The 12,933-nt window shown below is 33.3% G+C and overlaps 1 protein-coding gene across 1 annotated transcript in view; it reads left to right on the top strand.

The window, feature by feature from the left end:
• Positions 1–12,565, top strand: part of LOC129224365 (forkhead box protein N3-like) — a 73,971-nt gene extending 61,406 nt beyond the window's left edge. The window contains 3 exon segments of the mRNA XM_054858807.1: positions 7,102–7,174; positions 12,243–12,516; positions 12,518–12,565. Coding sequence (XP_054714782.1) covers positions 7,102–7,174; positions 12,243–12,516; positions 12,518–12,565 — 395 coding nt within the window.
• Positions 12,566–12,933: the final 368 nt, after the last annotated feature.

The following is a 12,933-nucleotide window of genomic DNA, read 5'->3' as shown; positions in this document are numbered from 1 at the left end:
TCCACTAATATTGATGAAGAAGAATAAGTTATAAGTATGACAAAACAAATGTCCTTAGTATTGGCCACAAATGTGGACTAAATATGGAAGCCATGGCAGTTATAAAAATAATTTCATCTTGATGCTTAAAAACCTATCTGTGTAAAAACCTATCAATGTGAGCTGTGCAGATAAGAGCTTTGCAGTTTTGATAAGTGTGATAATATTATCAGCAATATAATTTTATGAGGTAGGCTTATTGCTAAAAATATGTATGCAAGCTTGGAGAAGGGAAGGAAGGAGGGGTGAATTTACCTAGACATAAAGAATGTGGCTGAATGCCATGATATTTTTACCTTAACATGACTGACTCCCAGCTGTACTTGACTTTTGATTGCAGACATGATGGAGGCTGGTATTCAGCTAATATAAGTTTAGCATGGTAATCTTTAAAATATAAAATTATAGAGGTTTACAAGTTGCCTAGCCAAGTGATGTACCTGTAACGTAAAAGTATCAGTTTATCCAGTGATGTTGTGGATATCAAAAATGTAGCTCAAAATATTCCATAGTAACTTTGTTATGAGTAAAAGGGCTTTGTTACAGTTTTCTAGGGCTGCATGTTCTTTAAACTCCTATAGTAATATATATAGGAGGAATGGTTGCCTGTATCCGTACAGACTACCATTTTAGGGGGGGGGGAGTCATGCTAAAAAATGACCCCTATAAACCAGGGCTGTCCAACTGGCAGCCTGTCAACACTTATTGTGCGGCTCGCCAATTTCTTCGTCGGCATATTTCTTTTTTCGAAATTTTATGCTATCAAGAAACATCCAAGACTACCCTTCTTGGTCAAGACTGGGCCCCCGAAATTTCCTCTTGAGCGTTCTTTCATTCCTATCATATTGAGATTCCCTTTCGTATTGGGAGAAAATGATACAGGACATCAACAGGTTAGGGTCAAGCAGTCCTACTCTGATCGCTGGTATTCAAACAAATTCTTAGAAATAGCATTGCCTCACGTTTGGGGGGGACAGGGAGGGAAGAAAGAAACATTTCAAATAAGTAAAACCTACTTGCAATTGGTCAAAAATAAAGACCGCCCTCACTGACTCTACGGCTTTTGTTGATGGCCATTGATGTTGACACTCCTGCACTTGTAAAGAAAGCGAATCGGTCTCAATTTTCCCATTAAAATATAAGCAAATTTTTTTATAATCCTTCTGTTTCATTGTTTTATAATTAATAATTCAATTATTGATTGTTATTGTATAAGAGGTAAGAAGTTATTGTTCAAATTTTTCAAACTGCGGCTCGCCAGGTTATCAGTGAGCGGAATTCTGGTCCATAGGCTCTTTGCAGTTGGACAGCCCTGCTATAAACGAACCTATGGGTTTGGGTATGGAACACTTCTGAACAGGGTTGGCAAGTTTTTGCCGGCGGCGGAAAAAACATGAAAAAAACCACGGTTTTTACCGCCTGGCAAAAATAGGTTTTTGCCAAAGTGACAAAAATAGATTTTGTGTTAACAACTTACGGACAGTTTTTTTCCTTTTTATATAAAAGTAAAAGCATGAAAAGATGTTGATAAAATTTTAATTCAATTATTTTATAGTTTAAAAAAATTTAAGGTTTAACTTACTTTTAAAGTTATGGAGCATTTTTACTTTTAAATTTTTAAACACTAACATAAAATTTCAGTTAGTAACATCTAAGACAAATAATTAACTTACAATGAAAATGTAATTAGCTTGTTTATCATAGCATTTTTTACAGAATACTAAATATCTATAAAAAGTATACTTAATCAAGATGCAACTATAAAATAAAAGAAATAAAAGTTGGCTCATTCTGAAAAAATTGTTTTAGCAAACATTTAAAATCTTAAGTTTTGCAACCCCAACATTTGTTTTTAATTTATTTTTCACCTTATAAATTAGAAGTAACATGGAGAGACATAACTAAAATATTAAAGTGCATTATTTATATTATATTGTCACTATTTCTTGATTAATAATATAATGCTACTTTATTTGCAATTAGGTTTTTGCCGTTTTTTCCATTTTTGCCGTTTTTTTCCATTTTTGCCATGGTTTTTTTCCACTGTCCCAGCAAAAATACCTTTTTGCCGGCAAAAAACCCAACCCTGTTCTGAAACTGCTTTGTTGTCCATAAAAAGCACCAACTGCCAGAAATAAAGCACCTAATAGAGCATAGACCTTACAATTAATTTCATAAGCAATGAAAAGCAGTAGTATCTCTACATAGTATAAAATGAAGTCCCCAAAAAGCGTCTGTGTGTTTGAACTCGCAAAACTGGAGAACTACCCGGCCGATTTCGGTGAAATTTTCAGTTTGTTCCTTTAAGTCCTGAAAAAGTTTGCAGAGCAGTTCGAAAAAAATTCGATGAATAGTTCTTTTTTTTATTCCAATTAAGGCCCAATTTTCTCATAAATTCCCGATGATAGGGGAGAAAAATTACTTGCACATATTAATATTATATATAGTTGGAAAGAGTAGAATTTTCCGTGCTCTATGCAATTTGCTTCAATGATCTAACTTAATTACGACGGGAGTTATTTGCATTTTTAGCTCGAATGTTTTTAGGCTTAGCTGAAATTTAGGCACTATTTTCTTCATTAAATCTATCAATAGAAAGTGAAGGGATTATTCCCACAGTTTTCTTTTTGACACCATTGGAAAGAGTTGCTTTTTTTACTCCAGATCTAACTCTACCTATGGTCGAAAGTTTAACCCTCTATCTTTATTAGAAAAAAGTTACAAGCGAATTAAATGAAGTTCAAAAATCTGTTCTCTATACAAGTTTTTAACCATTTTATTTTCCGTTTCCATGATAATGCTTTTTGAAACCATTGTTCATTTCCATCTTTCTCATTTTCAATTCTGAAACTTATTTTACTTTGTGTTTCCATGGTTACGCTTTTTAAATTCATCTTTCTCATTTAAATTTCTTATAAGTATTTTAATATCTGTCATCATTGTTTGGAGGGGAAATTTTGCATGATGGTTTTTTCTTCTTTTATTTAAGCCTGATTGTTGAATATACGTCACTTGACACAATTTTTATTTTCAAAGTAGACAGGGCGAAGCCGGGCAACGCAGTTAGTTTCAAATATATTACTCTCAAAAATAATTAATGAATGGAAAGGAATACTGAAACCATTTGCATTTTAATCGTAAAGTGTACGAACATAATGTTGACAGACACTGTTGTAAGCAGTTTGTGTGTGTGTGGGGGGGGGGGTCATGACCCTATGACCCTCTCCTTGTATCCACCGCTAAATATATAGCTAATGTAGGAACTCCCATTATGAGTATCGGTTTACACACAGCAAGGTTTTTTCTTTTTGAGAGACTTAGTAAATTTACTGGGCTTTGAACATTATGTAGGGTCTGGTGGGGTAAAGTGGTCATAAAATCGTAGGTTTTCAACTTAGGTGGATAATAAATGCAACAAATTCTTTAAACACTTCAACTTTTTTTGTTGTTATTTTACATTGCATTATTAAAGAACACGGTACATTGAATTTTAGGAAGAAAAGTATTGATTTTAGTAGTTTTACAGAACTTTCTTTTTCCTATGTTTTTATGACCACTTTACCCCATAGGGTGGGGGAAAGTGGTCATAGCATGGGGTAAAGTGGTCATAGTTAAAAATAGATGCAAAACCGTTATAAAGAACCCTAATACTTGTATATTTCAGATGTTTTTATAGTTACAAGTATATTCACGAGTACATGCGTGTATACACGAATATATACGTGTCGTGTTATACACGAGTAAACACGTTCCTATATGAGTAGATACATGTATACATCGGATACATGCATGCACGTGCCTGCTCAAGTATATACGTGTATATGCGAGTATATAAGCATGTATACGTGATTACCTACAGGAGTGTATACGTGTCTACATGAGTACATACGTGTCACATGTATATACGTGTTACGTATATGTACGTGTCATGTGGTCATGTGTATATACGAGTATATACGCGTTTAAACGAACATCATATGCGCGTATGCACTTGTATCTCGAGAAAATACGTGCATACTTGAGTATATATGTGTATAGTAGACGTACATACGCATATATAAGTGTACATACGTACATATATGAGTATACATGAGTTAATTCGTGGATACATCCAGTGCGTCTTTGTACGTGTCTACTCACGTATATATAATATGGAAGCACGAGTATATACGCACGTATACGTGTAAACACGATTATATACCTGTATAGACGTATATACGTAGATTTACGTGTATACACCAGTACATGTATGTATACACGAGAATATACGCTTATATACATGTCGGCCTACAGAGTGAATCTAAGTTCTTGGGCAAAAATCAAAGGGGTGTGAGAGGGAGGATAAGAAGCAAAGAACCGTAAGGAAGTTATAATCACTGACGTGCTACATGCACACGAAGCCAGAAACTGATGGATGCAAAGCAGGTCACAAATTTGTTGCACAAAGATGATTTCACCTAACATTTTAGTTTTTAAGAAATATTTAGAGCAGTTGTTGAAAGTTACGGTCTGTAGTAGCTTTAATACACGTATCGCAACAAAGGCGCAGCGGCTGATGAAAGTTTTTCAAAAGTGTCGTTATAGCAACAGAGAGGGATCTGTGAATGCGACGCATGTATTACAGCTGAAGGCCGCAAATTTCATCAATCGCTTTAAAACTTTGTTAAGTCCTAAAATGTTGTGTAAAATTGTATTTGTGTTATATATATATATATATATATATATATATATATATATGTATATATATATATATATATATATATATATATATTTGTGACTTTTTTTTTGCATCCACCAATTTCTCACTTTGCGTGCATGTAGCGCGTCATTGTGTTTGTGACCATATTTCCTTATTGATTCTTGCTTCTTATTCTCTCCTCTAACACCTTTTAATAATTTGCTCAAGAATATAAACTCACCCTGTATACCTTTATATCACATGCTTGTATGTATGTGTCTACTCGAGTACGTATGCGTATATGCGTGTCTACCTGAGTATATAAGTGTTCTTATATATACGAGTATAAGCGAGCATATACGTGTATAGTAGAATGTATAGCTGTATGGATAAAAAATACTTGCAGATATCCAAATACGTATTTATTGGCGCATTCATGTGAATACGTCTATGTACATGTCTACATGAGTATATATGCGTATATATACGCATATACTCGTATATTTAACCCCGTTTACTGTAAAAAAAAATACATATTAAGTAAAATTAATATTTAATATGTATCTGCCTTATACCTAAAGATTAAGTGACATTAGAAGAACAATATTCGTTAAGCCTAATATTATGACCACTTTACCCCATCTTACTTAAATTGTTCTAAAAAATTATCTAAAATAGATTCAGCTAACTGCTAATGAGTAAGAGTTCTTGAGGCATGTAGGAAGCTTCCTGTATAGTCAATCTGTTCCAAATTCTAACAAACAAAATTTCCCAAGAATGTTAAAATAGGTGTTTAGATTTTAAAAATTTTCATGTTCACGCAAAATATTTTTTTTTACCGAATTAAATTTTGCCAGTTGTAAAATTTCGTATTCAAAATGTAGTTTCTAACTGCCTTAATCTAAAGTAAAATTTTTACATTCATTCGAATATTTATTTCCAAGCTATAGCCATTTATTTGACGTATGACCACTTTACCCCATTGACCACTTTCCCCCACCAGACCCTATACTTCTAAGTTCTACATCACAGAGATTGCAAGGAATCTTAAATTGTTAACAGAAAATTGCATTTCTTCTTGTCTATCACCTTTTAAGCAACGCTATCAAACGTTACCCCTATATCAGTTAAAATTTATTTTTATGTTTTGAAAAAATTCTTCTGGTGAGTGGCAATCAAACTTTCACAAACCATAAACATTGGTAAGGTGTGATTGGAGTATTTCTTGTCTAGATCCTTTGAAAACATTTTGATGTTGTGGTAGATAAGTTTTCGTTGTCTGATAAACCTTGATCTTGAAATCATGATGCTCATGGAAAATCCTATTTATTAGTGGACCAATTTTTACTGTGATAAGTTTGTTTATTTTATCAAATACAATTGTCTATAATCTAAATTAAGTTTGCACATTTTGTTTAGTCATTTTGTTTTTCTTAATATGCTTTTTTTAACAATTGCAGTTACTGTGAATTTTTGATTTTTTAGCATTTTTGTAATTTATTGTATAAGCTTTTTGTACAGACTTGCTTTTTTTTTTTTTTTTTTTGAAGAAAAAACTGGAAAAAAAAAAAAAACCTCCAACATATTCCTACTGTTAGTATTGAATCCAAAATGCATTTGTTCTAATATATCGAAGACTCATTTCTGTAGGTACTGCCGTTTACCTGCACAAGGTAGCATAATCTTGTATACTGTGGTTAGTATCTACCTTTATTGAAAAAGCACCCACAAAACAAAAAAATCACAATTCTATCAGCTCTAATATTCTTGATGTACAAATTACGTATGCAGTAACCCCTCATTACATCAGTCCTCATTATAGCACCCATCATTAATTTCATTTAATATTCCAGTGAAAAGCTGTTAACAGAAGTAAAAGTGAAAAGAAAATGAACTTTATGAAACTTACATGCTTTACCATTCTCCCATTTGTTGGAATGCTTCAAAGATTATTTTCATTTGTACAGATTATTGGCAATAATATTTTCAATCTCATTCTAAAATGTTTGTACTTAAAAAAAAAAGTACATCAGTATTTTATAAAGATTAAGACTGGTTTTGAAGAAATAGCGGTGAAAAAAAAGCCTTAGGGGTGAAATTTTGCAAACGCATAATGATCCTCTGAAAGTGAGACATAGATAAAAATTAAGAAAAGTTAATTTTTATGTATTTTTTGTTGCAACTTTTAAAAAACTCATACAACTGACAGCTGCATTAAAGAGGCAACACATGAGTGAGAAATTATTCAATGTTACTTATTATGTCTTTGTTAAATTAATTCATAATTATATTTCCTTAATGTCAAAAGCTTGTATAATTTTATATTATGTATTTCAAATGTTTTGTTTCCCTATTGAAATAAAGTGTTTTTATTTTTTCAACAGATATCAGTGAAGAATCCGAGAGTGATTCCTTACAATTTCATCATAGGTTCCTTCGTAAAAAATTACGTCTAAAGTGAGTAAAAATATGACACATTGCAATTTAATGTCACTCATCTAATCAATTTTACGTACATGTATGTCTTTGTAAAATGTATTCAAATTATGACTGCTTCCTTTTTACATTTTCAAGTAGCCGAGTTGCACTTCTTGAATTAAATATTCACTGGCAAGAAAGGATTAAGAATTTGCAGGTTGAATTCCTTCAACTTTTTAACCCTTTCTTGCAGAGAATATTCATAAAAATTGTAATAAATGGCTTAGAATGGCCAAAATTGGCTCAACCTCAAGGTATACGCCCAAAATGTCGCGGCCAAAATGTCGCCGGTTCAAAATGTCGCCGGTCCAAAATGTCGCCGGTCCAAAATGTCGCCGGCCCAAAATGTCGCCGGTCCACAATGTCGCCGGCCCAAAATGTCGCCGGTCCACAATGTCGCCGGACCAAAATGTCGCCGGTCCACAATGTCGCCGGACCAAAATGTCGCCGGTCTAAAATGTCGCCAGTCCAAAATGTCGTCGGCCCAAAATGTCACCAGTCCAAAATGTCGCCGGCCCAAAATGTCGGCAGTCCAAAATGTCGGCGGTCAAAAATGACGCCAGCCCAAAATTCGCGAGGTCAATTAGTACGAAAAATTCAAATGTACATCGATGCTTTTCAGCATAAAAGTTGAGAAAGAAGATTAATTGCCTTTCAAAGTAAGTTCCTTCAAAAATTCCAAACGTTTTCTCCTGTCTTAATTCGTAAACATCTGATTAATTCCAGAAAATCAATAGTTTTCAGAAAAACATACGTTTTTATGAGTAAAATTATGAAATTGCGCCGAAATGTTCACCGTCAAATCTTTTGAAATCAATGAAACCCGTAACTGCTAAAACAGGTGTCTTTCACTCAGATTTTTGAAAAACGATAACAAATATTTTCAATTCTCAGCATTCATGAAATTTATATATTCGATAGAACATCACGGGACGATTTCAGAACAGTTATTTTATTGAAGGTTTTCAAGAGGATACTTTCATGCTTGCGAAGTAGCGCTTTTCAGCTAATCACATTTCCCAATTTTAAGTAGGAAAAAAAAAAATTCATAATGTAGGGTGAAATAACTGATATCAATGAGATTATTCAGGTCAATTTTGACCTAGACTTATTTTTAAAATGAGTTTCAAAAGGTAATAGTTCCAGCTCAATATAGCTTGGTAATTCAGAAAGAAAAGAATATTGATAATAATAATAATAAACAAATTAGCTTTTCTCTCTCAGAAAAAATTGCTGTTTTAATTAGTGAAATTTTACTATGCAAATTATATAAGAATGCAAACTCAGTTTTTATTTAACACCCACGCTAGTTAAAGTGCTACAAGAATGAGAGGAATACACGGCTAATTTAGATTTTATTGATATCATGCTCAACCTCTCATATTTAAATTCAGTATATTTTTCATTGTTTATTTAATTACACTGACTCACGTAAACGATTACGAAACTCAACTTAGAACGAAAATAAGTCTTGTTTTCGTTTAATTTCACTTGGATGCTACATTTTTGTATGAATCCTCGCATTACTTCTTGAGATATAGCAGTCACATAAAACGATAAAAATTATTTAGTGATCCATCCTTTTGGGATGACTGAAGCCAAAAATAAATGAGCAACTCGCCCTTTAAGATATATCTGTAGATCAAATTTTGTCTTAACCTTTGTACAGTAGACCAAAGTAGTACCCTCGTTTTATGCGGGGGTTATGTTCCACGGAAATGCTGCGTAAATCGAAACCGCGTAAATTGAGACCTAATATTAGTGTCAAAATAGGGATTAGGTTCCCTAGATAAAAAAATACTTCATTGTAGTGATGACTAGTTGTATAATAAGTTTAATGTGTACTTATATCGATTTTTATGCATAATATGCATAAAGAAAACAAACTAATTTCGTGTTCTGTTTATAAAGAAGAGCTGGCTATGATAGTCTTTTGGTAGTCATTAAGAATTTTTCCTCTAATTCTTTGCGGAGCATTAACGCATCCATGATCACTTGCGTCATTTCCTTGATAGAATCTTCCTTCACTAACAAATAGGAAAGATCATTTCTATTGTCTACGAATGGTTCAAAATTTTCAATGTGAGCGTTTTTGGTTGTGTGTCACCAGAGTCAGTATCCTCGTTGGTTTTGACCTCCTTTGTCACTCCTAAAAGCTCTTCTTCCAGTGAGTTCTGAACTGTGTGAGTTTAATCACTTTACTTTTGATGGAAAAAGCTCTGGAACCAATCGCATAAAATGTCTCCAAGGACCCAAGTTCGATTATTAGCACACCAAAATGCAGTTAGTTACGTGTAATCTGCAATCGTTAGGAGCTTGGTTTTTGAAAGAGAGGAAAATGTTACCTATTTGCATTGCCGCATCTGCGTAAATAAAATAAAGGTGTCAAATCTTCAACCGCGTATAATCGAAACCGCGTAAAATAAACCCGCTGAACACGAGGGTCTACTGTATTACTTTTTGAGATATATCAGTCACAGATAATAAAAAAGAAAGGGAAAAAAAACATTCGATTGCTCCACCTCTGGTGTTATTGGCCCCAAAATCTGTCCCCCTGCTGCTTCCTAACATTTTATTTGATTCCGTTCATCATTTTTTGAGCAATGACAGTCACGCATATCGATGAAAACGCTCAGTTACTCCACTATCTTAACGAATTGACGCAAAAAACCACGCAGCCCTAAATTATATATGGGTACTTGCGGGTATCGTTCGAATTCTTACTACAGGTTTTGACGTAGAATGGCCCCAAAAAATCGGTCACATACAAACGCACACTATTCTTGAAGAAAAGTTTAAAATAATTTAGCGAACGTCAGAACTGAACGCCGTCAGAACGTTTTAAAGTTGGTAGATAGCGAGTCACAAGAAATAAGATAACGTAACGCTTGTATTCTATTTGTTTGCTGAAAAACAGCCGACAGTTGCGAATCAAAACGGAATAATCTTGTTAGAATTTATCAAGAAACTCAGTTAGTCCAGTCCCGTTTTTAACGGTGACATTCATTAAAGGCAGTAATCATTTATTCTGCAAATTTGGTGTTAAACAGCATTTTTGTACATTTGCTTTTTTCTTACCAAGTGAATGAGCGAATTTTGGATCTACGACATTTTGGACAGGCGACATTTTGGCCCAGCGACATTTTGAACAGGCGACATTTTGGACAAGCGACATTTTGGCCACGACATTTTGTCCCGCGACATTTCGGTGGCGACATTTTGAACCCAAACCCAACCTCAAACAGTGTGGATGTATGCTTTTTATTTATTTATTTATTTATTATTATTTTTTTAATAACAAAGAAGCGATTCCATTTCAAAAGTAGTTTGTAGTCGCTACATTAAAAGAAAAAAGTAATGAAAAAAAATGTTTTTCCGACCACTGAGCTACTTTTTTGGAGATTTTTCTTAGCCATTCCTTGTAATTATTTGAAAGTACTCTGCCCTAGTTTTTTAATTCCTTATTTTGAAACCTTTTGTTATTATTATTGTTTTTGTTCATTTCAATTTCACCATCCTTTTAAGCATGACTAAAATGCTTTCCTCACCTTCTATTATTGACTGATCCAATTTATTGCTTTTAAATGGGAATAGTTTAAATAGCGAGATAATATTTTTACTACTTTTGGTATTGATTAATCAAATTGATTTGCTTATTATTACCTAAATAAATTTATGTCGCCGTGACGATTGAACAAGCTGGTTTATTGTCACAACACTGAACTGGAATACAATGGAAGTGTAACAAAAATTATGGAATATTCTGAAAAATATGTGGACAGGATTTGTAGGGTCCTTAAAGTGCTTAATTTTTTACTCATACTTTGTATGTACTGAAATGCAAAATACTTGATTTTTTCAGATGAGAAAAACTAGCAATGTGAAGAGAAATTTCAGTGCCCTGATAAATTTTATTGATTGAAAAGAAGAAAGAAGCTTCTAAATTAAACAATAACTAATTTTAAAAAAGCCACAGAATTGCCAACTCTCCCCAATTTGCTCGGGACATTCTCTTTTCTGTTGATCTCTCGCCTTACAACTTATTTCTCACATTTAAAAAGAAAATCCTAAATAAATTTCCTGTTTGTGAAAATTTGGTGCATGATTTTGATACTTGAGTAAAATTTTCAGTAATTAATCATATTGCACCACAATCATTTGTTGCGGTATTATACCTTGTGAGTTGATGAGATTTGACTCTCCTGTCTCACTGATTTCTACATCACTCAAAATTGGTATCTCACAAGATTTGCCTTTGATTTGCAATAAAATCAACAGCAAATTTGGTAGGTGGAATGAACTAAGGTATGTTGAATTATATTTAAAAACCTTGACATTTCTAAATTTTTCTTTCACTATTTTGACTTTTTCAGTTCTGAAATAAATGCACAAATTAAGTACAAATGAATTGAAAGCTGTTTTTAGCAAGTTAAGCACGTGTTATGGTAGAAATTACTTTTCGTTCTAGAATTTTCTGTCTAGAAAAGTTTGGTTTTGCAAAAGTGTTATGCATCAATTTGCAAAACTTGAAAATTTTTTTAAAATAAGCTCCCCCCCCCCTCCCCAAATTCCTCCAATACTGAGGAAATAAATCATAGTTCAGGGTGACGAGTACCAAAGGTTTTGCAGTATTTTATTTTTATTCTTATATTCAAGGGTGCCCATATGGGGGGGGGGGGGCAATTAGGGGCTCAAGCCCCTCCCCCCCTAGAATTTAGGTCTTCCTTGCTTTTAGTACTTTTTTCTTTGCAAAAATGTAAAGATATTTCTTCTTCAGCCGTTAATGAATAAGTTACTAAAAATGTCAAATTTTAATAACTCTAATCTGCACTGAAATCAGTTTCCATGGGGAAAATATCCTGCTAATCCATGGGGGAAAATATCGTGCTATATCATGGGGAAAATATCTGAGCCCCCTCGTACAATTTTGCATATGGGCGCCCTGGCTTATATTTCAAACATTGTTATAGATGAATATGACCAAAGGACGAAATAAGTTATCAAGCAGAAAGAGTTAAATTTAAAGCTGTTTTTTACATTTTAACAGGCAATCATCACAGAGTTCAGCAGTTAAGAAAATGAAAACGGCTAAACCTGTCATAACCACCAGTCCTAGTGAAGATCACACCTATAGTGCCTGTCTAAATCAGCCAGAAAGCAGTGTTGAAGACGCTGAAGAGACCTGGTCAGGAAATGATAAAAATAGCACTGATGCAACTTTACCTGTGATTTTGAGTGACACAGTTAAAAGTGTTTCAAAACAGGCCAGGAACAATGAAGAGGAAGAAGGAGCACATGCATTGATGAATTTAGCTGAAATTTGCTTCCAAACGATTGCTAAAAAAAGCTACTGTTAAGAATAATTCTTGAGTAAAACTGATTTTTGCTTGTTAAAAATTGTAGTACAATCATTAAAACTATGGTGTGACAAAGACTTTTTTAAATGTAATATCTGCTACATTTTCTTTCATTGTTTGTTTGTTTATCTTAGGGGCCATTCATTAATTATGTAAGGATGATTTTGGCAATTTTGACTCCCCCCCCCCTCTCCCTATGTTAGGGTACGTAAGATTCCATTTCGTTTTTCAAAATAATAAATAATGAATCTTTCCTTACTGGAATTGTTAAAAAAATTTTAAAAACCTTTTTTGTGCAAAAAAATAGTTACTAAAAAATTGGAACCCAGACTGGATGGTTTTTTTTTTTTTTTTTTTTACTTTTTTTTTTTTTGTATGTAA

Source organism: Uloborus diversus, chromosome 6, assembly GCF_026930045.1.
Source record: "Uloborus diversus isolate 005 chromosome 6, Udiv.v.3.1, whole genome shotgun sequence".
Lineage (NCBI taxonomy): Eukaryota > Metazoa > Arthropoda > Arachnida > Araneae > Uloboridae > Uloborus > Uloborus diversus.
This window is presented reverse-complemented; position numbering and strand designations above follow the sequence as displayed.